Raw genomic sequence first — 24,449 nt, forward strand, 5'->3', positions numbered from 1 at the left:
CCTCTCACACTCCCCTTGCTTGTATTCCCTCTCACTGTCTCTCTCTCTGTCAGATAAATAAATAAAATCTTAAAAAAAAAAAAGAAAAATCCTATTATCACCTCAATAGACCCAGAAAAAGGATGCAAGAAAATCCATTATCCATTTCTTTTTTTTTTTTTTTAAGATTTTATTTATTTATTTGACAGAGAGAGAGAGAGAGAGAGAGAGAGAGAAAGAAGAGCAGGGGAGAGGGAGAAACAGGCTCTCCGCAGAGCAGAGAACCCAATGCAGGACTCGATCCCAGGACCCTGAGATCATGACCTGAGCCGAAGGCAGACGCTTAACTGACTGAGCCACCCAGGCGCCCCCCATTATCCATTTCTGATAAAAGCTCTCAGCAAACTGGGAATTTCAACAGCATGATAAAAGGCATCTACCAAAAAAACCTAAAGCTAACACCATATTTAATGGTAAAAGACTTATGCTTTTCCCCTAAGATCAGAAACAAGACAGGGTATTAATCTCACTTCTATTCAACATTATACTGGTGGGTCTTGGCTAGTCCAATAAGGCAAGAAAATAAATAAATGGCATGCAGATTCGAAAGAAAGAAATAAAATTGTGATTTGCAGACATGATCATCCATGTAGAAAATCCAATGAAATTTACCTTAAAAATGCTGCTATAACTAATAAGTGTATTTATCATGGTTGATCAACAAACATAAATCAATTTTATTTCTATATAGTAGATACACACACAAAAAATTGAATATTGAATTAAAAGTGCTATTTACAATGGGTCATGCTACTAACTATTCGGATAAATCTGACAGAAGATGTGCAAAATACATATACTGAAAACTGCAGAATATTGCTGAAATACTATTTTAAGGCTTTATAAAAAATAAAATGGTATCTTGGGATTCTTCTCTTCTCAACCTATTTTTAGTTTTTTATTTACTAACCAATGAGTCCATGGCTGCAAATAGCAATAAGTAATAAATGGGGTTAATGTTATTCACCATCACAGAAATTCATACTAAAAAGGAATCTCCAGAATACATGAAATGTGGAAATGTTTCATCTCAATACTTAACTTGGAAAGGTTTAGTCTTTCAACATTTATTTGAAGGCTCAGTAGGCATCAAACATTTTGTTATGCTCTGGTTGAATAAAAGATACATCCCCTGATCTTATGAAGCTGTTACCTAATAGAGGGAAACAGAAAATAAACAAGCAAGCAAACAAACGCAAATTACTTAAGAGTTGTAATTAGTGCTATTAAAGTAATAAAGAACACGGAAATGGGGGTGGGTGGGAGGGGTGCTACTTGGATAAGGGGGTTATTGAAAGTCTAAGTGGACATTCAAGTCAAAACCTGAAGCAGAAAGAACCAGACTGATAAGGGAAAGATTATTATGGCCAAATAGAACAGCATTTGGGAAAGCCCTGTGTAGGGCAGGAGGAGGTAGGGGGTGAGCCTGACATGTTCCAAACCTCCAAAGAAAGTCAATTTGACTAGAGTGTAGGGACTATTGAGTAAAGGGAAAGATAAGCCTAATGATCACTTAAGAGAGGTACGAAGGGGTGAGATCACACAGGCTCACACAGGAACTGGTATTTTATTCAAAATGCAACAGGAAGTCATTTTACAGTTTTAACCAGACTACACACATTAGATTTTCATTTTTTAAAAAGATCACCTCTAGTTGTTCTGGTAGAGAATCAATCAGAGGGAATATAATGATCTAAGCTATCACAGATGATTCCCTTTTGCCATAAACACATAAAACTGCTGAATAACATATAACATGTTTTTATTTAAAAGAAAAAATATAGGGGCCTCGAGGTGGCTCAGTCAGTTGAACCTCCAACTCTTGATTTCGGCTCAGGTCATGATCTCAGTCAGGGTCGTGAGACTGAGCCCTGTGTCTGTTTCCACACTCACCAGGGAGTCTGCTTCTCTCCCTCTGCCCCTCCCCCCACTCATGCTCTCCCACTCTCTCTCCCCCAAATAAATAAATAAATCTTTAGGAAAAAAAATATATCCTAGAACATAAAAGAAAGCAAAAAGAGATGTAGAAAGCAAACCCAAGGGGGACTCTACCTGAATATTTAAGTGCTGGAGGTTGGGATTCCTGTACACATTTGAAGACAAGATCGCTGAAATAAAGTTCACAGCCTGGAAAGGATGGTCCATGTGATAACAGAGGGTTAGAAAAAACTCAACCTACTGATAACCTGAGCCCTGATCATATGTGGGGAAGAGATCCAAATTTATATCACAAGTTGAAAAAATTACTTTAAATTTGATTTAAAGCAACTGAAAGTTCTAGCTCCCAGCAAAACCAATCTGCAAAGACAGTCTCTCAACCCAAGATACAGAGGACTTTCACAAAGCAAAAAATTTCTTTGAAGCTAAGCTCCCATGAAAATATTACGTCATCTGAAGAAACCAGTCACCATGAGGGAAAGCCAACAGAAACAATAAGAGTTAGAACCTTGCAAACTGGAAATTGTAATTTTATACAGATGTTTTTTTTACTATAATCTAATGTTTTGGTTCTCATTCAAGGCTGATGCAAAACCTTTTAAAATACCGTAATTTCCATCCCTATTAAGATTATTGATAATTCTTGAAATTCACCCAGAGCTAAAAAGAAAGTTTATGTATAAAATTTAACATGGGGCATACAGGGTGCTTCATTTTTACTACATGGCTGATGCTTGTAAATGGGAAACCGAATTAATTACCATTGGTACTGATCCCCACCTGCTAGATAATCCGTATCTTTAAAATATTTAGTCCATGTCCCAAACCTGAAGGATCTGTCTCACCAATCCTTTTGAATTGCATTTTAATTTTCAAATGTTAGGGAAAATGAGTCCACACTTAAAATGAAGCATTTGTGAACGCTTAAATTTCAGAAATCCCTTCTAAGTTTAAAAGTTCAAAAGTTAAAGAGGAATTCCAAACATCCTTCCCCTTCTGGTCACCTATCCAAACCTGAAATATTCATTTCAACTCTTTTCTTGGTGTGGCACTTTATTTTCATTCTACTTCATTTCAATTTGTTTAAAATATTGGCAAGCTAAAGCCAAAAGTCACACTTGGGATTTTGAAATATAAGCCAAAATAATGAGTTTTTTTTTTTAATGCAATATAATGAGAAACATGAAAGACAGAGTGGTCTCTTTTAAATCGTCTTGCTCTATATGTATTCTGCATCTTAATCTTTGATATCTTTCTTGAAATGAGAAAATGGAAGCACAGACTTGTGTTCAAGGTCGAACCAAACAATGAAATTAGGACTCCAGAAAAGCCTGTTTTCCCACACCTCAGCGCCGACACTGTTTTACATTGTCTTCTCTGAATGAAAAACTGATGAGAGATCATTTTAAAGTAGAGAGATTCAGGTATCCCTTAGGACAAAAGTTACAGATACGCGAGAATCATTCACAAAACATGGAGACAACCCACAATCAGGATATTTGGGAGACCGAGCTGTGCAGAGAAACCCTGTTACACGTGTCTATTCCCTTCCCATTATACCCCGGCCCTCTGAAATGTTTTTTCACAACTAAAGGCCTAACTGAACATTCTCTTGCGTCAGTTTGCAGGATAATCCCAGGGCAGTTCTGGAAAAGATCTCCACAGGTCCCGAAAGCCACCCTTCCAGACCCAGCAAGTAGAGGGCTCCGCCCCAGTGACTTCCCAGAGGACCCAGGAGACAGTTGCGACGGCTCTTTTCCGCCACAGACTTGTAGCCACTTCCTAACTGCCTGTTTATCTCCACCCTCATCCCCATCGCCACTTCTCCCCTTATCTCGTTAAGCTACTAACCCAACGAGAATAAGAGACAGGGAAAGAGATCAGACTCAGGTCAAAGACATAAATGTCCCCGCGGCCGAGATTTCCACAGGGAGTTTGTCCGGCACCGCCGGAGGCAACTCGAAGGGAGCTGGGCCCTGCTGCAAGCGAGAGGGGACCTTGTAGCCAGAACTCGAAGCGTTCATTGGTTGGTCGGCCGTGGCCGGGAAAGAACCCGGATGTGCCTGGGTAGTCGTGTTGGCAGTCGGGGCTCTGAGGTTTGGGCGTTCTGGGGGTGCTGGCAGCCGAGGCGGATGGCGCGGGGTTGGGCCGGCTTCTCTGAGGAGGAGCTGAGGCGACTAAAGCAGGCTAAAGGTAACGGGACGTGCCGGCAGAGATTTAATCTTTGGGTCTGTTGGGGAAGGGGCGGGGCTGCAGCTTTTGAGGGGAGAAGGGGGCGGGAAAGAGGGTAATGTGTTGGTGTTTGGGGAAGGAGCTATAATGGGAAGAGGGGATATAGGGGTTCCAGAGGTGAATGTACTGGGAGCCAGGGAGGGAGGGGCGAATCCAGGGGCCTGGGATTTTCTTTTAGAAAAGAAAGTTCAGGAATCCATTTCAGGGATTTGGATTTGACTTTTTCTGTGAAAGCAATAGGACTTGGGAGAGGAAGTGAGCCTACAGCCTAGCTGTCTCGTATGGGAAGACTGCTGCATAAATCAATGGCTGGAGAGTTGGGGTCGGGTAAAAGGAGGAGGGGCACAAACCATATTAGAATTGTGATGAATTTATCAAAGTTGACAATGGTTGGGAGGAAGGAAGCACAGGGATCTGAATAAACGCAAAGAGACGATGCTTTTCATAATACATCTGGAGTCTTGCATTCACTTCTGGTTGCCAGACGACTTATGTAATTCTAACTCTTGAGAGTGAGAAAACCAAGAGTTTTTGAGAGGCTACATGTGAAATTATACCTGTTGACTTTGTTGTCAGCTAAAAATTTGTGCTTCCCTTGCTGGAACTCGTACTATTTTGTTTTCTTTTAATGAAGGAATTACTTTTGCTGTTATTTGGTGAGAAACTCTTGGTATAAACTATGCTTTGTTTGTGGTTGAAATTTCGTGAAATTCTGTATGGTGATCCTGGTAGTGGATACTACATCACCCTGAGTACCATAATTTATGTACTTTACTTGTGGGAGAAAATTAAATGAGCCCTGGCATGCTTTTTGTTAGAGTTTGTGATCAAATTGGATGTTGCTCAGGTAAGTCTGTGTGTTATTAGCATAGATGCAAAAATAATCTAAGGCTGACAAGTGGAAAAGGAAATAAAGTAGTAACATAAGGCCAGTGTAGGTTATATAGATGGAGGAATTTTTGACTGGTCCAGAGGCCTTTAAAAAATTGTATCATAAAAGTTATACTACAGTGTGTAGTTAATTGACTTTAGCTTGATGTTCTCAAATTCTTTTGCTGTGTTTTGAACATCCGTTCACATATTTGAATGTACAGAGTACAAGTATTCCTGCTTTTGGTCTGACCCAAAGTTAGAGGTATCATCTTCTGTATACACCTACTAAGATGAACAAGGCATCATCCTTGCCTTCAAAGAGCTGATAGTCTAATGAGACAAACTATAATATAATGGATAGTAGAAATTTTACAAGAGCTTACTACAGAGCTAGCAGGAACCTGACTGTGCTGGGGGTTGGGTGGAGCTTGGGAAGATTTCACAGGGACTATGTGTTAGCAGAGGTGAGTTTGCCAACTAAATTATAACAGTAGATTCGTTATGTAGAAGTACATTTCTAAATATCTCTTCAATTTGGGATAGAGTGGGGCTGGAAGGACGTTACCTTCAAGGCCTGTCATTCCATAGTGAGATGTTAGAGCATAGACACCAACCACTAGTCTATGTCCACCCTACGTAGCATCTTTGTACACTCATAGCCAAACACAGCGATTGGCATATAGATCTCCTAGCTCTGCCTCTAAATCTTTTGCCTTGAATTTCTCATTTGTAAAACTAGAAAATCTGGATTTTTAATTTTTAAGCCTCCTTCCTTAAAAATTCTCCAGCCTTAAAAATATAATTAAGTAATCCACGAAGATGGAGTTGGTTGCCAGCAAAAATAAGCATGACAGTACTCTAGAGAAAACCATATGCACATTAGGAAAGATCAAGAATGTTCTTAGCATTCTTTTTTTTTTTAAGATTTTATTTATTTATTTGAGATAGAGCGTGTGCACAAGCAGGGGGAGTGACAGGCAGAGGGAGAAGGAGAGGGAGAAACAAACTCCCTGCAGAGCAGGATTGACACAGGGCTCAATCCCAGGACCCTGGGATCACAACCTAAGCTGAAGGCAGATGCTTAACCCACTGAGCCACCCAGATGCCCCTGTTCTTAGCATTCTTATTTATAATATTAAAAAGGTGGGAACAAACCAATTGTTCATTTAAAAAGTGGATAAATTGTAATATAACCATCCATTGGGCTGCTATACAGCTATGGGAATATATGAAGTATACCCACATGCATTAACGTGTAAATTTCATAAATATAATGCATGAAAAGAGCAAGTTGCAGAAGAACAACCTGATACATTTGTAGAAGATCAAAATGATACAAAGCAGGTATATTGTTTTGGGAAAATAGGACATCAAAATACAGGATACTAGAAAGACAAGGGAATATTATCAGGAAGGGGCAAATACATAGGGAATTTCAAAAGTATTGGTAATAATGAAATCAAGTTGAGACAAGTTACGCTACAGTAACAAAGAGCCCTAATATATCAATTGTTTAAAATAATAAAGATTTATTTTTCACTCTAGCTTCATGTCTAATATGGACTGGCAGGTCACTCTTTTCCACATAATTACTTCACGTTGTGTTTTGGTGCTATCATTTAGGAATTCACCATGGCATGAGAATTGAGCATTGGCAACTAAATGCTTCCATCAGTAAATGATAGGTGTCACTCATACTTACATTTCATTTAACAAAAGCAAGTAGTATGATTTGGAGGGCAATAAATACAATTATCTTATGTGTTCCAAAAGAGAGGATAACATGTCTATCATTGAATAGCAGTTATGTCTATTATAGTCATGTTTTATTTGTTAAAATGTTACTATTTTTAATAATCCATACAGGTTGGATATGTGTCTATAACACATACATGTATTTGATGTATGACTTATTTCATACTAAAAAACTGGAAATAAAAAAAAAAACAGTGCCACTACAGTGCCATCAATGTCTAAAGAAAATATTCATGAGTTATTTATTCTTGATACTAGTTCTTTGCCAGGTATATTATGAATATCTTCTCCTCTGAATATCTTCTCCTAGCTTGTAACTTATTTTTTAACTTTTACCTTTTGATGAACAAAGTATTTAATTTTAATGTGGTCAAATTCGTCAACATTTTTGTGTCTTAAGAATTTACTACCCTGCCATTAGGTGGTAGTACCCTACCATAAGATATTAATCCTTATACTCAATTAAGAGGTTTTTTGAAGTTTCTTCTTTTTTTTTTTTAATTTTATTATGTTATGTTAGTCACCATACATTACATCATTAGTTTTTTTTTTTTTAATTTTTTTTAAAGATTTTATTTATTTATCTGACAGAGAGACCGCGAGAGCAGGAACACAAACAGGGAGAGTGGGAGAGGGAGAAGCAGGCTTCCCGCGGAGCAGGGAGCCCGATGTGGGACTCGATCCCAGGACCCCAGGATCATGACCTGAGCCGAAGGCAGATGCTTAACGACTGAGCCACCCAGGTGCCCTACATCATTAGTTTTTGATGTAGTGTTCCATGACTCATTGTTTGCGTATAACACCCAGTGCTCCATTCAATACGTGCCCTCTTTAATACCCATCACCAGGCTAACCCATCCCCCCACCCCCTCCCCTCTAGAGCCCTCAGTTTGTTTCTCAGAGTCCATAGTCTTTCATGGTTTGTCTCCCCCTCCGATTTCCCCCCCTTCATTTTACCCTTCCTACTATCTTCTTCTTTAGGAGTTTTTAACAATCATTTTTATTATAAGCTACAACAGATTCAAAACACTGCATAAAGAAATGTGTTTCTAATAAGAATTTTAAAGTGTTGATTTGCCATTAAGTTCTTAACCCATTTGGAGAATGTTTTGTTTGTTTTTATATGGTGTGAGGTATGGATCTGATTTTATCTTTTCCATATAGTAGTTTTTTCCTCAAGTCCATTTATTGAATGATTCCACCTTTTGCTCTTGATAGGCCATGCTATCTCAGTCATATACCAGTGCTTCATACCTGTATGAACCTGTTTCTGGGTTCTTTGTTCTATTTCATCGGTCATTTTGTCTATATCTGTGCTCTCTGTTCTGTTCCATTGGTCTGTTTGTCTATTCTTTTCAGCATACATTGTCTTTATTACTGTGGCTTTAAAGTGGGTCTTGAAGTCAAGTAATGCCAGTCTTCCAGTTTTGTTCTTCACAATATTATGTTAGCTATTCTGAGTCTTTTGCCTCTCCATATAAACTCGAGAAGCATTGTGTCAGTATGCACACGGTATCTTGGCTGGGATTTTGATTGGGATTGCAGTGAATCTATAGATCAAGTTGGGGTGAACTGACATCTTGACAGTATTGAATCTTCTATTCATGAATATGGAATATCTCTCCATTTAGTTCTTTGATTTCATTATCAGAGTTTGTAGTTTTCTTTATAGATCTTGTACTTACTTTCTTAGATTTATTCCTAAGTATTAAATTTTATTTTATTTTTTAGTGCTAATGAAAATAGTATCATGTTTTTAACTTCAGATTCTACTTGTTCATTGTTGGTACATAGGAAGGCATTTGACTTTTGTATATTAATCTTGCATTCTGCAGCCTTACTATAATGGCTTATTAGTTCCAGGAGTTTTTATATCATATGTTCTGTTTTTAAGTGGACTGAATTTGTTTATTGTTCGGTTTATTATTCGTTACTTGTTTATTGTAGCAATTTTAATCTCATAGGCAGGTTCTGTGAAAATGCAAAATAGATTGGAAGCTGCAGTACTGGATTTCATAGGGACTATTAATTCAGCTAAGTGAGTGTAACTGGGAAGTAAACAGACATTTTCTGATGGTGTGAATAGAGATCAGTGGTTAAGAATAAGTTCCTGTCCTAAAATAGACGAGGCTACTTTGTGTTTCTGGCAAAAGTCAACAATTAATAACATTTTACTTTTGATGATACATCTATCTTTTAAAAGTATTTTCTTTACCTATCTCATTTAATCCTTACACCAATTCCATGAGTTAAGTAGAGCAGGTAAATTTTCAACCCCTTTGGCATATGAAGAAACTGAGGTATGGAATAATTAATTGACTTGCCTAAGGTTATTGAGCTGGACAAAAGCAGTGCTAGAGCTGTGACTCCAGAGCCTTTAATTCTCCTTTGGGAGATTTAAATACTAGGCTTGTGTTGCTTCAGAAGTCAACGTGCAGAATTTTAAAAGCCCTATTTAAGTTCATTTACAAGGACTTATCACAATTTCATTTCCCAGGTATTTTGTAAATAATACCATTTACAGATCTTATTAAATATTGTGTGAATGTGAGTAAATTCTCCAGTATTCTGTCTTAAAAGGTTAACGCTGGCATAGACAACCCAAAAAGTATAATAGGGATATTATTTATTTTATAGTGCTTTTTAAAAAAATTTCTTCCAGTTGTTTTATCTTCCTCTATTGGTTTGCTTAGACTGCTATTAAAATTAGCTTGTGTGTATTGATTAATGGCTAACTGACTTTGGGGAACACAACCTTGCACTGCTCTGGAAAATGAAAGCTAACAATTGAGGGTTAACTAGCATTCTTGGAAATAAGAGATTTCATTTAGTTATACTTTATGCATTACATCTACCTGTGTATCAGATTGGCCTAAGATCTGCTATTATTTAAGAGGTGCAGCCCATCTGTAAACGCAACCACCATTTTATTTCAGGAGAGCAGATAGAATCATAAATCAAATTTAAGACCTATCAAGAATTCATTTGTCTACCTTGTTTGGTCAGATTAGTTGATTCTTGAGGCAATTCTCAATTCAAGTTGAAAAAGAAACCTTGCTTTTTATTCTGAGGCCTAACTCAACAGACAAATGGACTTCTTAAGGTAAATTTTGAGTTGGGACAGTATGATTGGAGAACTGTTAAAACGCTACAGGAAAATGGCTGTTTTTCCCTGGGCTTTTGTGGTAGAGGGGAGAAACCCTGTAGAATTATTATCAAAGCTTAATGTTAATGCAAATTTATTTTCTTAGAGAAATTCTAATTATTTGCTGCTCACACAAGGGAATTTTTCTCCATTCTCTTTTTCACACAGATCCGTTTGAACCACAGCGGCGTCTTCCTGTGAAGAAAAGTCGACAACAACTTCAGCGAGAAAAAGCCCTTCAAGAGCAAAGCCAAAAACTTGGACTTCAAGATGGATCAACCTCAGTACCTTCAGAGCAGCTGCTTTCTGCACCAAAACCAAGCTTTAATAGTCCAAAACCACATTCTTCTTTCCCTCTTCCTTCCAGTCCTCTTACACTCACCTCTCCTGTTGGTGATGGAAAACCACAGGGTATTGAAAGTCAACCAAGGGAACTGGGACTCGAGAATTCCCACGATAGTCACAAAAACGCCGAGATTCTACCCCCGAAGCCAGATTGCAAAATGGAAAAAAAGAAAGTGGAATTGTTAGTAAGTCTATATATCCATGAGACTTTTTCCATTTTACTTTTTTTTCTCCGTTAGGCTTTGAAAAAATAGTAGTTTTAACATTTTCTTTTTTATATTCTAACCTAGAAGTGTAATGGATAACCTGTTAAAGATTAGCTACCCCCTAAATGTGTTGTAAACCAGTCAGTGTTGGGTATGTTATACATGCTATGTCACTTAGTCTTTGCAGCAGCTTATAGTACCAGTTCATGATTTTCACTCTATAGATGAGATATCTTGGACTCAGAAAAGATAACTTTATTCCTAAAGCAAATACATAGCTAATAAGTAGCAGAGTTGGGGTTCACATACAGGTCTTTCTGGATCCAAAGTCTCTGCCCTTTACCGTCACCAGAAGCAGTTCTTATGCATAGTACTCACTCCATCCCCATATCGAACCTATTCTTCACCGTCCAGACTACATCTCCATTGGCCCAGAAAAGGGTGTTTGTGAAGAGATACGAAGGGATGGTCAAAGAAAAGTTGAAATTTAGGAAATTGAGAGGACTAATAAAACGATTCAGCTCCATCATTTGATTTCTTTTTATTCTTTATTTAATGTGCTTGTATTAGAAACTACTTCCAGAATTTAGTTTAGAAACATTCTTATGGAAATTGCTATTCTATCACTTGTGAATTCTCAAAATATTTATCCTAGAGCTTATGTTTTAATATCCACTCATGTTTTCTTTCCTCCTGATTTATCAGGATGTCATTTGTTTCTGTTTTCCATTTTCTGAGTCTTTCACAGTATCTTAGGATTTCTCTGATCCAGATTCCATACTATGAGTTCACAACCAAGAAAGCATTTTTTAAAAATTTTTTATTGTTATGTGAATCACCATACATTACATCATTAGTTTTTGATGTAGTGTTCCATGATTCATTGTTTGTGTATAACACCCAGTGCTCCCTGCAGAGCGTGCCCTCTTTAATACCCATCACCAGGCTAACCCATCCTCCCACCCCCCTCCCCTCTAGAACCCTCAGTTTGTTTTTCAGAGTCCATCGTCTCTCATGGTTCATCTCCCCCTCTGATTTCCCCCCCTTCATTCTTCCCCTCCTGCTATCTTCTTCTTCTTCTTCTTTTTTTTTTTACAAGAGATATAAAGCCACATGAATTATGAGAACAACATTGAACAAGTGCATATATTTAAATGTCTTTAAATGTAGTTTACCAGCATAGACCTGAGACAAGTAGAGGAGGGTGGGTTTAAATTGAGCTGGACAATTTAGATTGAATGTTGTTAGGAAAATAATTTTTTTTTTTAGGTACTTGGGAAAATTTTCAAAGAAGACATGCAATCTCAAGAACTGTCATTGAAAAAGGAATTCTGAGCCTATAAGAAGGGGAAAGGAAAGCTCTATCCTATAGGATGCTCAGAGATGGCATCGCATGTCTCTGGAAGAGGCAAAAGCGAGGCCAGAGAAAGTAGAGAATGAGGGAGGGCGAAGAAGGATGTGGAAGCTGAGGGTTCCTGTCTGTTGAGCTCCCCGATGCGGTCGTGTATCACCAAGGCCTCTCAGAGGGAGATACCCTGGTCAAAACAATGGTTAGAGAAAATGCAGGTGTCGGTGTTGGGGTGCATTCAGGGGAGGGCACCAGCTGAGCTGGACCTCCAGCACTGGGTGACAAGATGCACGCGATAGTGAAGCTGAGAGCGGACCAGTGCCAGCACCAGGGTGGAGGCTGTGAGAATGGGAAGGAAATGATAAATTTGGAAGTGGTTACTAGGTCTTGGACTAGAGAATTTTGATACAGTGGCCATAAGAAATGGCAATAAAAGGAATAAATAGCTTTGTCATGACCTTGTTTGAGTTGACATCCAGTTGTTGAATTTACAGGAAATTTTGATCTACATCTTTCAGAATTGAACAGAGGGAAAACTCATTTCAGATCTTTGAAGTTTCTCGGTAACCCAGCATTCAAATCTTAGCTCATGGTGTTTCGCTCTGTTTAAAATTGTTTGAGATCTGGAAAGAAGAAAGCATAGTGAAAAAAAATGAATAAAATAAACATTGGTTATTGTCCTGAGGGTGTTAGGTGGTAGAGACTTTTCATTATAGAAAACTCTAAAAGATAGAACATGATATTAGCTACATACCAATTTATTTTGCTCTCCATTTTGCATATAATACATAATTAACTTATACAACTTTCTTTGTTCTCCTAAGAAATGCCATAGTACTCTAGCTTCCAGTTTGTGGCTTCCTAGATTATATACATATAATGGATTTCAAAGGGCCAGTTTATGTAAGCCTTCAAATCATAATCTTTGTTCCTATTAGAACAAAATAATGAGCTGCAGATGGGTTCCTTTTAAGAGAGTTTTTGAAAGAAAATAGACATAATCTGCTTGATTAAATTTTATACATAGGGGACTGAGCCTGGTAAGGTGTAGGATGGGGTTTCAGAAACTCCTTTTTATACTTTTTTTGTTCCCTAGGCAAGAAAAATCTCGTTGGGAAGTCCTCCAGCAAGAACAACAGCTAATGGAAGAGAAAAATAAACGTAAGAAAGCTCTTTTGGCTAAAGCTATTGCAGAAAGGTGAGGCACCTGAACTAGGAGAGTTGTTTGTAATCTGCAATCAGTTCTGTCATGTTTTATATTTCTTTTCCCTTGTCTCTCTTGATAAATTGATGTTTTTCTCTACAACATTCATTTTTAATTTGTTTTGTAAAGTAGGTTCCACGCCCAGTGTGGGTCTTAAACTCACAACCCCGAGATCAAGATTCACATACTCTACCGACCAGCCAGGTGCCCCTCTACAGTGTTACTTTTAAAGCTAACTAAACAAATTATGCTTTATAAATGATACTGAAATTCCGATGTTTATTAAGGAGGACTTTGTAAGCCAAAATTGTGAATACAGGTGCAATTAAAACTTCAGAATCAGCATCAGTGTTTTCAATTTTAGCCATCTACACATCCGAAGGAAGTGGTGAATAGCCATCAGTATAAGTGCATTAGCAACAAGTGCAGGTTTTAATTTTGACATGGGGAGGTTTTAATCATGTGACATGTAGAGGAGTAAGATTATTTATTACACATAAGTGACTTCCACTTCCAGAAATCTTAATTGTGTTTTTCTGTGGACATTTTTCTTGAATAATTTATCTCCCCCACTGATACATGATATAACCTTTCATCAGTGACTCCAGGTCACCATTGTGAGCACTCTGCCCTATTATGTGCGCTTCAATATTTCTGTCACCTCCCAGTGTCAGTTTGTCAGCAGTCGCTTTTCCTTTACTTTGCTGTGTTGGCCTCCAACAGCAACATTCCCATTTGAGCCACTTTCCACCCCTCACCCACTCTTCCTGCCCTTTTAGTTTGTAATTTCCAGTGTGCTGTGGCCTTAGGAAACCAAGCTTAGTCAGTGAAGCAATGATTGAGAATAGGGAGAATGAAATGCAAGCGAGTATTCTTGGCATTTTCTTTTCAGATCTCCAGAAAAGCCTGGCAAAACTATTGGTTATTGAAGCTGATGTATGTGTCAGGGGAGGGGAAGGGACAGGGCTAGAGAGAAAGGCAGGTAGGTATATGAGAGTCATTCAGAATTTTATGTCAGGGATATATGTATTTGAAAATGATGATTTTTTTTTTCTCCAGCTGGTCCCCCTTGATCTTTCATGAAACATAGGAAATATGCAACTTACTGCACTTACATTTCAAGAAAAAAAATGTGATTATTGAAAGTGAATAGCGATTTTGGAAATCACTTCAGTAGTCTTCATTTTGGAAGTGGTTGGGGAGGCTGTTCACTGGGGATTTTACAGAAAGATTTATAGGCTCAGCACTTGTTCTTTACATGCATTTGGTTGAAGACAGAAAGTATTGATACAGGCGGAAATGTAGGGAAATATAACCTGATTAGATTATTAATAAATGCGCCAGCAAAGTACTTGAAGTAAGACTCATACTGGTAACTTTTGTAGGCAGAAAACAAGGGAAAATGCATAATGGAGTAGAAATCAGGAGAATATAAGTTGCAATATAGTGGTTTTCTGGGGGGGTTTTATTCTGTGAGAATGGGTATGAAATTTTGAAGTAAGTGAAATCAGTTTGAAGGTTGGCTTTTGTATGTTTATTCTCTTTCTTCAGTAAGTGTCATGTATTTGGAGGTGGTGAGGGGACTGAGGTTGAATGTGCTTTTAAACAAAGAAAAAAAAAAGACTATTGGTTTTGAGCCCCAGAAAGAATTTTGAGGATCTGTAGTGCCTAAAAACCAAGAATCAAAGTAATGAAAGTTTGGGGGAAATGGGTCCTAAAAAGGTTAAAACCAAAAATATAAAAAAATGGTGTTTAAAAAAACAAAAAGAAATGGTGTTTAATGCAGGCATCAGTTCTTTTGTCCACTAAGTATCAGACAAATGAAAATGGGCTTAGCAAGAATTGAAGGCTAGAAATTTAGAAAGGTTTGTTAGATGTTCCTTGTAAAGAGAATACAGATATATTCTTTCACTGCCTGTTCACATCCTCATGGAATGAATAGAGACCTATAAGTGAACTATTCGTTTTTTTTTAAAATTTTACTTTTTCCTTTGTGTATTGGAATAATAAGGGAAAACAGCACAAATGCAGTCTTAGAGATATACCAAAATGTTGCCGGCATTTGTTTTACTTCAATTTGTGCTTTTTTTTTCTAATTTTTTAAAAATTATACATTAAAATCATATTGTATATACAGTAGGCTGCTTTTTTCACTTATATTGTATATAGATACGTGATTTTAAAATGTCTTTATTTTTCTAGATCTAAAAGAACTCAAGCAGAGACCTTGAAACTAAAGCGGATCCAAAAGGAGTTACAGGCTCTAGATGACATGGTGTCAGCTGATATTGGAATCCTCAGAAACCGGATCGATCAGGCCAGCCTCGAGTATTCATATGCTCGGTGAGTTGAGAGCACTCTGAACCAGGAGTCAGAGTAAATTAATGTTTATTGCTAGCTGGGCCAGGAGCTTTCAGGTGTCATCATTGAAGCCTCATAAAAATACCGTTAGGTGCTCTATTTATCCCTATTTTGTATTCAATCAAGTGTCTCTTCTTTTTGAAGTCTTCCTTAACTTTCCCCCATCCTTGTTCATATTCCTGTTAGAGCGTTTCTTGCATTATTTATTTGCATTTTAGTCTTTCTTGCTAAACCATCAGCTATGCAATGTTTGGGACTCTAAGTGTCTATATGACTTGTCCCTAAATTCTATTATTCTAACACCAAGTCCATAATCTTTCTATTAAGAAATTTTGATTATCTGAGATGGTTCTTAGAGATTATCCTAGTTCTCATTTCAGTTTTCATCAAAGAAAGAAGACCTAGTTTATTTTTTTAAAAGCCTTATGAGTATTTTTTTTTTAATTTTACTTTATTATGTTATGTTAGTCACCATACAATACATCGTTAGTTTTTGATGTAGTGATCCATGATTTATTGTTTTCGTATAACACCCAGTGCTTTATATGAGTATTTAAAGAAAATACCACTCTGTCTCGAAAGCTTGAAGTTTTCCTCTTTTTTTTTTCTTTTCGATTGTATTCTGTATATAATAGTTTGCTATCATGTGTTTTCTTGGTTTCAACCACTGGAATTTTTTTAGTGAAAAATTCATCATGGAGTATTTTTAAAATGAACTAACACATGTAAAGAATTACATGAACTTTGCAAGCAGATAAAAGGGCAAAAAATTAGGTCCAATTTCAGGGTTTTCAGTCCTTTCAGCGTTGCTTTAATCATCCTAGTTTGTCTTTTTTCACAAGGGAATGCCGTGTTAATGACTCCGTTTTGCATCTCTCTCTGTAACACTAGAAATCAATCAGAATGCCTCATTAGTCCAGGGTAAACCACAGCATCAGAATGTTTATATAACAATTTAATAAAGCGGAAATGCTTGATTGTGGCTTTTAATTCACTGTTTATTAAGAAAGAGGTTTGTGGTGTCCTTGTGATTTTTGTAATTGTTGTTTGACCATATGCTATTAGACTTAATGGGTTGCTTTTATTAATTAACTGCTTAAATTAATGCCATCAGTAGCTGATAACTGGAGGTTCCAGATTTCTATTTATAAGGTCATTAAGGAGGTAACCAAGATTTTATTAAGATAAAACTAATCCTAGATTTTTAGCATATTTTATTCTCTGTAACTTAAGTTTACCAGAGGAACATTCTTTTGCCTTTATAGCCCTTTATGTGAATAATTCAGATTATTATGGATACCTCAACAGAAAATCATCTCATTATGTTTTAATTCTGTCCTAGAGGAGGCTGGAGTAGGATGCATTTGTATGTTGAACATAATATAAGAAATGTCATAGTTTTAGCCTTCAGAGAACCACAAAGAAAGTGGGATTACTGGTTAAAGAAGAAAACATCCCGTAATATATAAACATGTTTAATGAAATTTTAGTAAATTTTTATATTATATTTACATAAAATTTTACATCTTTTAACAAACTAAAGATGGCAATTTCTCATGGTACTGGTATTGACATAGTTGTATGTGAATATCCATATTGTATGTGTGAGGCTATTTTTAAAAATCTAAGCTCTTGAGATAAGTCAAAGAGAAGCCATAGACGATTGTGACTAGGACCAGCATTGTATCTTGTTCATGCTTAAGATTAAGACAGCGTTTTCTAAATTTACATCTGTGGTTATTGAGAAATTAGAGATTGGTGATACAATATTGTGGTTTAGATTTATACTGGTAGCTAATCCCCAGGGCAACCAGTTTCTGTTGGAGATTTCCTTGATTTTTTTTTAAATAAAAATAATACTGTAGTTTTATAGTACAGTGCAATGTCTACAAAAGGTTTTTAGATAATGAATAGTCCAGAATTTGCTTTAAAATTGGCTTCTATAGAGCATTGTTAGAGTAGACCCCTTTAAGGAGACCAGCACTTGGAGTGAACCAAATTGAAAGTTATTGCTGCTATTTGCATCTATGACTCCCAGGCTGCCGTATGCTGCATAGACCAGCTTGTGAAACAGAGTGGCTGTGTGTAGAACATTTCTTTGACCCTTCATGGACCAGGAAAAACTATAATCACTGTTAGCTATTTATGTTTAATAGACATTCCCATTAACATGTACACATACATGTGCATACACATACACACATATATACATAAATGTTTTATGTATAATTTACAGAAGTAAAAATAATAGGGATTATGGAAAGAAACTTTATTAAAAATTTTAATAAGAATGTAAGCATAGCAGACCTCTTTATGTCAAGTAACTCTTGACTCCCAACATTATAAAAAGCTGAAAGAATGCAGTTACATCCTTTCACAACACTTTCACAACACAAGACGGTCCAAGTACTTGTAAAATACTGTGTGATCGAGTTCTTTCTGTTGGAATTATTAATTCTATGAGAATAACATTTCCTTTTTATCCTCAGAAATATATTTTTCAGTCACTGACTCTGATTTTGAGAACAAGTTCATCTAGGATGTGTTTTTCTGAAGTCTCATACGCTTGAGATTTCATGTATGTCATTGGTGTCACCATCTAGAACCTAGACTGTCTGTTTCGGCCTTTGTATTAGGTTCCTAGGGCTGCCATAAGTTGCCACAAACTGGGTGGTTTAAAACAACAGAAATTTATTCTCTTACATTTCTGGATGCCAGAAGTTTGAAATCAAGGTGTTGGCAGGGTCAGTCTTCCTTCACAGACTCTAGGAAAGAATCCATTCCTTGCCTCTTCCAGTTTCTGGTGGCTGTAGGCACTCCTTGGCTTGTGGCTGCACCACTAAGTTCTGTGCCTCTGTAGTCACATTGCTTCCTCCTCTTCTCTCTCAAAACTTCCTCTGTCTCTTTCTTAAAAGGATACATGTGATTATATTTAGGGTCCAACTGAATAATTCAGAATAAACTCCTTTCAAAATTGTAAACTTAATCACATCTTTTACTATATAAGGTAATATTCACAGATTCTGGGGATTAAGAAGTGAGTATCTATGGGTGGTCATGTTTTTAGCCTACCACAACATTTGTCTTATGATTTGTCTAATAGCTGCAAAATGTCTTCATCTGTCAACTTTCTCTACTTTGTCACTGTGGGCAGAAAATGAAAAATACTAATGCTGAACTGTGTTCAGTGAAAGCTGAGAACAGATTACAGCTATGGTATTTCTAGTCTTTTTTTATATCTTTTTGAAAGATGATTGATACTTTGAAATTTTTTTTTTTTTTTTTTAAGATTTTATTTATTTGCGAGAGAGACAATGAGAGACAGAGAGCATGAGAGGGAGGAGGGTCAGAGGGAGAAGCAGACTCCCTGCTGAGCAGGGAGCCTGATGTGGGACTCGATCCCGGGACTCCAGGATCATGTCCTGAGCCGAAGGCAGTCGCTTAACCAACTGAGCCACCCAGGCGCCCCGATGATTGATACTTTGAACAACACAATAAGGAAACTAAACAATGATGATTTATTTCATTGTGGCATCATCCTTTAGGGCATTCTATCATTCTCTGTTTTCTTATTTTTTTTTCTGCAAAATGGGAATAATTGATGAGTAATAAGGAAATAATTCCCAGGGTAACAAAATGGCAAAATGTTTCAAGATACAGGAACAATATATCCTGTCTCAACAATTCTGTAATGTATCTCAGATGTGTAAAAGGATCCAGTGGACCCATATAGTAATTGCAAAATGTAGTTTTATTCTATCCTTTCTTAGGATAAAAACCTTGATATGTTGATCCTTACAAATAGTTAGAACTGCTCAGAAAAGGAACCAAAAAACTGAAAGTGGACCCATGAAACCTAACAGCATGCCAAGGGTTAATTATTGAATCCTTAAAAAATTTCAGGATACCAAAACCAAGAGACAGATTATAGAACCCTTTAAATATCATTAAATCACTTGATGTCCCTTTAAAATAACAAAACAATTTGTAATTACATTTCCAGTTCAATTTAGCTTACTGTGTTATATATAATGCTCTTATTATTCTGTTCCAAAACATGTCATCATATTCTGATTTGGTATTATCCACCTGACCCTCCAGCTCATAGTGCAGTTTGTGAAATTAATCAATATTTCAAGCATAAATCACTCTGTGCAGGAATATATATGCATGTTTCTGGCCAGAAGAACTTTAAATAAATAAACAAAATGCAAAATCTTCAGTGATTTATCCAGGGTGAAAGATCAATGGAAACCTAGGGACCTATTTGCAAATTTAATTTCAATTCAGCATTCACGAGCCCAGTCAGTAAATCTTTACTGACTTTGGCTGGCTGAGGGGACCTCAGACCACAGAAAGGAGGTTTGACTTGGGGGGAAGGGGCAAGGTTTTCATATACCTGTAGAGAATATTGTTAGAGCTCTTAAGCTTGATGTAAGAACATTCATAAACGTATGTTACAAAGTATGGAAATAAGGGATTCACATGTCCAACAAAGCTCCTTTGGAACAATTCTTTTAACATAGAGGGTAATTGAAAAACAGCTAGTTTTCTCATTCTTACAGTTACTAGATGACTAAAAAAAAAAAAAAAAAAAAATTAAATGCGGTAAATGAACATTATGTAAATAACAGTTTTCAAGTATAAATACTGAGTCCTTAAACTTTGCATAATTTTAGTTTTAGTTAGAGTACTTGTTTAGTGATAAACTAGCAACGCTTTTTGATTCTGGTACTCTGAAGGAGAAGTTCTCTTTTTTGAGTGCCTACGAGGCACTGGGCGAGACACTTGCCCTGTTTATACCGTTTAATCCTTAACACTCCTCTGAAGTAATAGTGTCATCACCATTTTACAAATAAACCAAAACTCAGATGAAGATACTACCAAGGGTCACTATACTGGAGTTTTCAGACATTGCACGTATATTCTCCAGCCTCTTCCTTAGGAACCTAGCTGTGTTTTGTACTCATGGTGCTGACCCTGGGGCACACCTGATTAGAACAAAGATGGGCTACCAACTCCAGAACATTTAATCCAAAGGCTAAATAGGGGTTGGTGGCATGGCTGAACACTAAGCTCTGTTCAAACTGATGTGAGCCAAGCTAAGCCAACCCGGGTCCTTCCCCTGGAATTCGAACACTGAGAAATTGAGTAGAGTGAATTTAATATAGAGCCACAGCTGGTGGCCATATTGGGTTGTGAGTATGATTGGAAAGCCAAAATGAGAGAAACTGTGGTTTCTAAGCATTAAAGAGAATAGCTTTTGATTCTGATGACATGCCTGTGAAATTGCCTCTTGTATCCTACAATAAAACCCACTTTTCACCTGAGCTAGTTTGACTGGGTATCTGTTCTTTACATCCAAAAAAGGCCTTGACCAAAACCGGTACATACACAGTAAAAGGCAAAGGCAGGTTTTGAACCATGGGTTTTCTAAAATCAAAGCCTTTCATTTTTTCACTATATTCTTTTTCAAGACAGAGAATCTTGTGTTAGGAGATATAACTGTTTCTGTTTTGCTCTAACTGTAGTACCGGAAATTACTTACTACATTGCGTTGATGTAGGCAATCATAACAGGTAAGGCACCATGGCTTTCACAACTGTTAGTGGTTATTAAACTGAACAATTAGTTGATAAATGTGGGCCAGTCTCTTTTCCTGGCCAAATAAAAAAAAAAGAGAGAAAAGAAAAAAGGGAACAAATTATATGGAAAAGGCAAAAGACAGTGAACCGACATATGATAATTTTTCTTTTTGTGTCAACCTAATACAAAAGAAAAAAAAAGATCACAGGATGACTTCCCCAGTAGAATTACCTTATTTCTAGGATTGGCGTTGCCTGTCTTTGCAGTTTACACAAATGTAAATAGATAAAATGCCCTAATCAAAGTCTAACAGTAATCTGTTGTTGCAGAATGGAGAGAGAACAACTTAACCCAGAGATTCTCAACTGGGGGCAGTTTTGCCCCTGAGGAGACATTTGATAACATCTGGAGACCTTTTTGGTTATTACAAGTATTGGGTGCTACCAGCAGGAGTGGGAGAAAGCCAGTGATGCTGCTGCACATCCTACAATGTACAGGACAGCTCCCCACAACAGAGAATGATATGGTCCAAGTTGTCAATAGTGCCAAGATTGAGAAACCCTTCCTAAACCTACCCTGAAATGTTTCTCTTCTACTTGATGCTTGCTTCTTGCCTCACCTAATACCATTTACATTCACCTTGCAACCACTGTCCATATCCTTCTCCACCAAAATTCTTCTTCCTTTTCTAATCCACTAATCAAGAGATGCAGATTTTCTACTTTTTCCTTCTCCGGTTGTTTTACCTCTCATACATTTTGACCAGTTGTGTGCTGGAGCTAGGTTGCACTGGTTCACGAGAACAGATTTTGTGTATCTCTTTCCAATTCTGCAATCAGTGATGGCACATTAACTGCCTGAAATTGGCCATAGTGGTGGTAGTATTTATAATACAGAAATTGACAAACACTGCAAATCAGGGCTCTCCCTGACCAGAGCTAGCTCACCACTGAATTAACCTCTCAGCCTGCTTTCATTCAAACCCAGCTTCAGGAAGAGGAAATGAATGCAGAAGAATGTCATTACATTAGAAGGGCCCAAATGTGGATGTTGTAAAAGTTTGAGCAGCAGCAGCCTGGTTTGTCTGACGTGTAGGACAAGTGTGCATAAAATATTAGTATCCATATCTTCATTATACTTCCTTCCCCCCCCCCCAATTCTGGAGTTTAATTATTGTTTCTAGGCCCTCCTTTGAATATCTTCTTAAGTGGAAAACCAATGGACCAATCTTTGTACCTGTCCCTACAGGAAGCGGTTTGACAGGGCTGAAGCAGAGTATGTTACAGCAAAGCTAGATCTCCAGCGCAAGACTGAAATTAAAGAGCAACTCACTGAACACCTCTGTACAATCATACAGCAAAATGAGCTCCGCAAGGCCAAGAAGTTGGAAGAGTTGATGCAGCAACTGGATGTACAAGCTGACGAGGAGACTCTGGAGCTTGAGGTGGAGGTGGAGAGATTGCTGCATGAACAAGAAGCCGAAGCAGGGAAACAGGTGGTTCATTTGGAGAGGCCATTTCAGCCTTCTGGGGAGAGTGTGACATTAGGATTTGCCGAAGAGAACAAAAATCATCAAGAACACGCCACTTCCTTAAAGGTATATGAACAGTGTGAAAATCCCAGCAGCATTCCCCTTCAAAATCGAGACCAAAATCAAGAAGTTAGAACTCCTGTAAAGGCCATTTCAGCTGCTCCGACCACATGAAGTGCCAGTGTTTGTTGTGGGATTCGGTAGAGTACACTTTTGTTGGAGATTATGCCATGAGCTCGGATAAGTGTGCCTTTAAAACGGTGTTAATTTTTGAATCCCTGGTTAGTTTTAGTATAGCATGTTTGACATTCTAAACCCTCAAATTACAATAATTTTATACGTAGGCACACAGTTTACCTTGATCCAGGGCCAATTCCCTTGGTGTACCCTGATGACTGGGTGAAAACAAACGACCCAAATAAGATGGAAGAAAAACTACACGGTTAAGAGTGTTGTTGGACCAGGTAAATATAGAAAAGTAAAATGGAAAATAATACTCAACACCTCATCAAACTCATTTGACTTCTAGGAGAGGTGTTGACAAGAGTCCTATTTTATGTAGTTAGTAGAGAGACACCAAAGTTAACATGTGAAAAAAGAGTCAGCAGGAGGAAAAAAAACTAACAAGAGTAGGATGTTGAATTGTCTATTGGATCTTACTAGAGCTGCAAAACACAACTTGGGAGTTGCAGTTTAAGAAAGACAGACAGCTTCAGTAACGTTATTTTTGTCTTCAATTTGCCTTTTAAATGGCTTTAATTCACAACCTGAGTTTTGATTGGTTCATACACACACACAGATATACCACTAATACGTATAATTTTACTATTAATGTATTGTCTTTTCTTTAATCAGCACATTGATTAAATTTAGACAATGAAAACATTTCTACAGTGAGGCTAAAAATAATACAGAAAACCTATCAGTACTTTTGATTATCCAAAAAAAATGATACACTTTTTTTTCTAAAGGTATTTGTAAATATGTGTTGCTGGATATAAATTATCCTGTCATAAAGCATTTAAATTGCTAAAATGGTGATTTTCTTAGTATTTTAATAGTTTGTTAATTATTATCACTAATACTTGACCACCACTTTGTGCTATATGTGAATGTGTAAATAAATACTGTTGGTTTGTCACAGAATCTGTGAATTTCACATTAAATTGTGATCTATTTATCAGAAATTCCAAAAAATACAAATACTACATTTTAAGTCTTAAAAAAAGAACTATCATAAAAGAGAATAAGGACAAATGTAATATTGTATTTATAATAATGCTGAAAAAGTAAGGGCCATCCTATTTTTAAATGAGTTTGTTTGAGGGTATTCTAGCAGTGTGGATGAGCTGTGTATTTTTATATTATGTAATTTGAGTTAAAATTATAGCTTTCCATTACTGACTTACCTAAACAGAGGCATTTGTATAGATAGTTGTGTTTTTATTTATGAATGATATTCATAAAAACTGAAAGCATCATTGTCCAATACACTCTTATTTTTCTAAGGAATAAACTAGTCTGATACATCTATAATGTGGTCTTTTGTTTACTGTTAAAAAAATCTCACTTTAGGGGCGCCTGGGTGGCTCAGTCGTTAAGTGTCTGCCTTCAGCTCAGGTCATGATCCCAGGGTCCTGGGATCGAGTCCCACATCCGGCTCCCTGCTCAGCGGGAAGCCTGCTTCTCCCTCTCCCACTTCCCCTGCTTGTGTTCCCTCTCTCGCTGTCTCTCTCTCTGTTGAAAAATAAATAAAATCTTTAAAAAAAAAAAAAAATCTCACTTTAGGGCACCTGGGTGGCTCAGTTGGTTAAGCGACTGCCTTCGGCTCAGGTCATGATCCTGGAGTCCTGGGATCGAGTCCCACGTCGGGCTCCCTGCTCAGC

General features: G+C 37.2%; 1 protein-coding gene across 1 annotated transcript; it reads left to right on the top strand.

The window, feature by feature from the left end:
- The first annotated feature begins 4,005 nt into the window (after positions 1–4,005).
- On the top strand, positions 4,006–24,099 carry GORAB (golgin, RAB6 interacting). Its single transcript, XM_036067871.2, has 5 exons — positions 4,006–4,170; positions 10,151–10,508; positions 12,978–13,079; positions 15,288–15,428; positions 22,281–24,099. The coding sequence occupies exons 1-5, from the start codon at positions 4,035–4,037 to the stop codon at positions 22,735–22,737; spliced, it is 1,194 nt and encodes a 397-aa protein (XP_035923764.1). The 5' UTR covers positions 4,006–4,034; the 3' UTR covers positions 22,738–24,099.
- Positions 24,100–24,449: the final 350 nt, after the last annotated feature.

Source organism: Halichoerus grypus, chromosome 7 (genome assembly GCF_964656455.1).
Source record: "Halichoerus grypus chromosome 7, mHalGry1.hap1.1, whole genome shotgun sequence".
NCBI classification, from domain to species: Eukaryota; Metazoa; Chordata; class Mammalia; order Carnivora; family Phocidae; genus Halichoerus; species Halichoerus grypus.